The 3,999-nt window shown below is 50.6% G+C and overlaps 1 protein-coding gene across 1 annotated transcript; it reads left to right on the top strand.

Annotated features, from left to right (window-relative positions):
- Window positions 1-389: 389 nt before the first annotated feature.
- On the top strand, window positions 390-2,019 carry SPINK4 (serine peptidase inhibitor, Kazal type 4). The gene is made up of 3 exons (XM_009880746.1): window positions 390-478; window positions 1,642-1,664; window positions 1,979-2,019. The coding sequence occupies exons 1-3, from the start codon at window positions 390-392 to the stop codon at window positions 2,017-2,019; spliced, it is 153 nt and encodes a 50-aa protein (XP_009879048.1).
- The last annotated feature ends 1,980 nt before the right edge of the window (window positions 2,020-3,999 follow it).

Raw genomic sequence — 3,999 nt, 5'->3', positions numbered from 1 at the left:
TGGTCTGTGTGAGGGGCAGAGCTGAATGAAGGGAATGGCCTGCGAAGGGTAAGAGGTTTCTGTTTTTCCTTGTTCATGGCTTGAGATGGGATTTAGTGCCTGGCGTGCCTGGGAGAAAGGCTGTTCCCAGGAATCAGCCCCAGCCTCGTGGGTACCGGTGCTCTGGCACCAAACCCCCATCAAAGCCCAGGTCATGAGTCCCATGGGATGGGGTGGCCTCTCCTTCCTGCTTTCCCGCTCTGTGTGCATGGCCAGCCCCGTCTGGGGCAGAGTGAACCAGGTCACCAGTGGCACTTGCTCCTGCCCGGGTGCAGCAGGAGGAAGAAGTGGGTGCTGCTGGCACTGAAATGTGTGCTGCGGTTTCTCCTTTCCAGCCGGTGTGTGGAGACATGGTCGAGCTGCAGGCCTGCCCCCTCCTGCACTTGCCTGTCTGCGGGACCGACGGGAACACCTACGCCAATGAATGCCAGCTCTGCGTGCAGCAAATGTAAGCTCATGCCCTTGGCAGAGACCACCAGGAGTCTAATTTTGTCCGTCTGAAACGGAGCACTTGTGAAGTATCGTCATTTGGGCCCCCCTGTGCCTGGAGAAAGCCATGGCAGACAGGGACTGCGTGTGTTCCTGCTAGCAAAGTGCAAGAGGACTTTTTCATGTCAGCTGAGCCGGGTGCTGGGCTGTAAAGCCTGTGAGCTCTACTTTCCTCAGCTGGCAGTGCTCACAGATAGGTGCAGGCATGCCCCCAGCCCTTCCCTGCAGGTTCCTGCCCCATCCTTGGCACTGCGCTTAGTGACTACCGTGCAGCTGCAGGCTGAGGGATTTAGTTCTTTGTGTGGGCAGGGGACTAATCCCACAGAAGAGCTGAATATTAATCCATTGGATCAGCTTGACAAATCAGACCACGCTGTGGCTTCAGCAGCAGCAGATCCAAAAGGTGAGGTCAGGAGTCCGTGGCAGGAAACCCTCCAATATGAGTGCCTGCAAGCTGCCAACAAACCAGACACTCCATAGAGGAAGGGCAGAGGTCCCACTGTCGTTGCTGCCTGCAATTAGAGAAGCAAGAGTTGAATTTAAATGAGCAAAAGGTCTCCTAGGCATTTAGTCTGGACAGTCAAATAGGACCACTAAGTCCTTCAAAGGCACATCTGCAAATCCAGACGGCCAGTTATGTGCCTCACAGCTCTTTAGGCAGAAATTCAAACCAAAGGTACCACCATAAACTCAAGGACTAGGGCAACAGAGACCTCATGAGAAGCACAAGGGTTACTTTGGGGCACTGATTTTATGCAGGTTGGGAAGTGACAGTCTGAGCAGGGGCTCTTGCCATAAAGGGACCGAGGGTGAAGATCAGGTTGATCAGGTCAGCAGTGCACTTGCACAGCAAATAACGCAAACTCTGTGCGTGGCTGCAGGAGGAGGGGGATGACCAGCTTGTCAAGGGAAGCTGCAAGGAGGTGTGGAGGAGCTGCGTCCAGCTAGTCTGGGGAAGGGGAGTCTTGGGGGGATCTAGCAGCATCCTACGGTTGCGAATAGGATGGAGCCACACTCTTCTTAGTAGTAGCAGGTGATACAATACAGGGCAACAGCCACAAGCAGCAACCCCAGAGGGTACAGGTTGGACACGGGAAACCCCTTCCCCAGGAGGGTCGTGCAGCAGGGAGGTAGGAGCGGTCTCCATCCTTGGGCAGTGGTGGTTAGGGTTCAGACAGAGCCACGGCCACCATAAATTCACACTGGAGACAGTCCTGTGAGTAGGTTGGGCTGGAGGCACACCACCAATGCTGCACGCCCGGGGAGGGGACATGTGTGGGCTGGGATGGCTTGCAGTCACCTCAGCTTTTTAGACATGAAAATGAGCAAGCCAATTTTATAATAGTCAGCTCTGTTCCACGGGCTGGATGGGCACCACAGTATGACCCAGGGAGTATTTTTTTGAGCTCTTACTATTTTTTCCTATGTTATTCTAGGAAAACCAGGCAAGACATCCGGATTTTGAAAGACGGGGAGTGTCAAGATGCCTGAGCTTTCTGGTAGTTTTCTTGAGCCTAGAAACAGGTGATTGATTGATCCTGTGTTCTCTGTGCTGATTGCACATTTAAGTTAGCAATGGTGAATAATAAAATTACATGCATAATCTTATTTCAACAGCACTTTTTTATGCAAGGCTGAGGGAAAACAGCACAAGCCAGCTCCCACAAAGGGCTACTAAAAGCATACAGTCAAAACATTCATTTCAGGTCCACATCACATATCAGGGCTTTGCACTGTGAGTATTATTTCACCCACGTTCCTGTGAGAAAGGCCATGTGGGAGTAGCAACAAACACACAGATCCCAGTGAAGAACGTGCTGAACATGGGCAGTTTTTTTTCTGTTGGAGGAAATTTAGCAAGGGGAAAGTAAAGTTTCTTCAGCGTGGGAGAAGACAACTCCCTGGCTCCCTAGTAAACACCACCACTTCCAGAGCTGATATAAATTGAAAATAGCAAGACCTGCACTTCGTATCTTCAGCTTTTTATCCAAGAGCCTTTCACAACAGGAATCAGCCCATTTAACACACGGGAGCATGGAAAGAGCCCGACTGGAGACCTTGAATGCAAGGGGCCCTGGATCTCTGCTCCAGCACTTAAGAGCAACCTCCAAACTGAACTAATTACCCAGAAATGCTCTCTGTGAACTGCAGGTTCCCAGCCAGTTGCCAAATTTCAGGTCTAAGTTGCTTCTGGTGTCAGGGCCATCTTTGGGATGGTGGCAGGGCACAGTCCGACCAAGGTAACAGTTTAAGTGTGCATCAGCAGTCCTTGGGGCTCCCTCTGCTCTTTCATCTCCCACTTCTACCAGATGGGACACAACTCACCTTTCATGAAATACCTATAATGAGATTGCACAACTTGGGTATGCAAGAGACTCCCTTTGCTCGCATTGCCAGAGGTCAGAAGGCACTGGCTGATCCAGGAGTTGCCTCCTGAATCCAGTTCAGTCTTGCACTAGATGTTGTATTTCTACGGAACGACTGGTTGAAATTTCTGATCAGCTTTAGCAAAGCACTGGGTTGTTTTGAAAAGTGCTTCAGTGTGAATTTAACCCCCCTTGAGGACAGGTCTGTGCTCACCCACAGGGGATCATGGTGCTCTGACTTGCTGCTCTACTCACACGACTCGTTTCCAGGCATCTGGGGAAAGGTCCGGGGTGCATCATCCAGTCAAGCGAGCTCCCTGAAGTCAGTGACCACCCTGTGAGTCTGGGAGCTGTGCTGGTGTCATGGCTACTGTGCCTGGCCAGCTGGTCATGTAACCCACCCCCATACACCCCTTTCAGTTCTGCGCCTTCCTGGAACCACCAGTTAGGACACCATGGCACTGTAATGCACGACAAAGTGACTGCTGATACATTTAATGCTTGTCCTGGTTTCAGCTGGGAAAGAGCGAATCACTTTCCAGTGATTGCTGTGAAAGAAATGTCAACAATTCCTGTTGGTTTAGTTTTTGCTAAATGAAGTTTATGCTTTTCAAGGACTCTTTTCAGCTTCCCACAGAAGCTGAGGAAGAGTATAAACAGAACGATGGAACGGCCGATGGAATATTCTGAACCATAGGTGTCATGCTCAGTGTATTAATGGGGGTTGGCCGGGTGGAGGAATCCATGATCACTGCTTGGACAGTGCCAATTCACAGGACCATGAGAATGACTCATGTCATTATTATTATTGTTATTTTCCTTTTCTGTTATTGTTTTTATTAAACTGCCTTTACCTCAACCCACCAATTTTTTTCTCTTTCCTTTCCCCTCCTTTTCTCCCTCTTCTCTCTGCCCTTCATGGGGGCAAGGGGAAGAGCTGCTCCAGTGGCTGCGTGGTTCTAGCTGCTGGCTGGTGTTAAACCATGACAATGCTGCAGCTGGAAATAGTATTGAGGAGCATAGAACAGCCATGCTTGGTCAGATGGGAGATCCGTCTGACCCAGCATCCACCATTTTCTGGCCCGGAGGTGGCTGCTGTCATTAA

Source organism: Charadrius vociferus, unplaced genomic scaffold, assembly GCF_000708025.1.
Source record: "Charadrius vociferus isolate BGI_N301 unplaced genomic scaffold, ASM70802v2 scaffold240, whole genome shotgun sequence".
NCBI classification, from domain to species: domain Eukaryota; kingdom Metazoa; phylum Chordata; class Aves; order Charadriiformes; family Charadriidae; genus Charadrius; species Charadrius vociferus.
This window is presented reverse-complemented; position numbering and strand designations above follow the sequence as displayed.

Excerpts from the sequence above, each read along its gene's own strand:
- SPINK4 (XM_009880746.1), top strand. The coding sequence starts at position 390 with ATGGTCGAGCTGCAGGCCTGCCCCCTCCTGCACTTGCCTGTCTGCGGG. Across the intron at positions 479-1,641 it reads AATGAATGCCAGCTCTGCGT|GGTCGTGCAGCAGGGAGGTA; the intron begins GCAGCAAATGTA and ends CTTCCCCAGGAG. Across the intron at positions 1,665-1,978 it reads CGTGCAGCAGGGAGGTAGGA|ACATCCGGATTTTGAAAGAC; the intron begins GCGGTCTCCATC and ends AAACCAGGCAAG.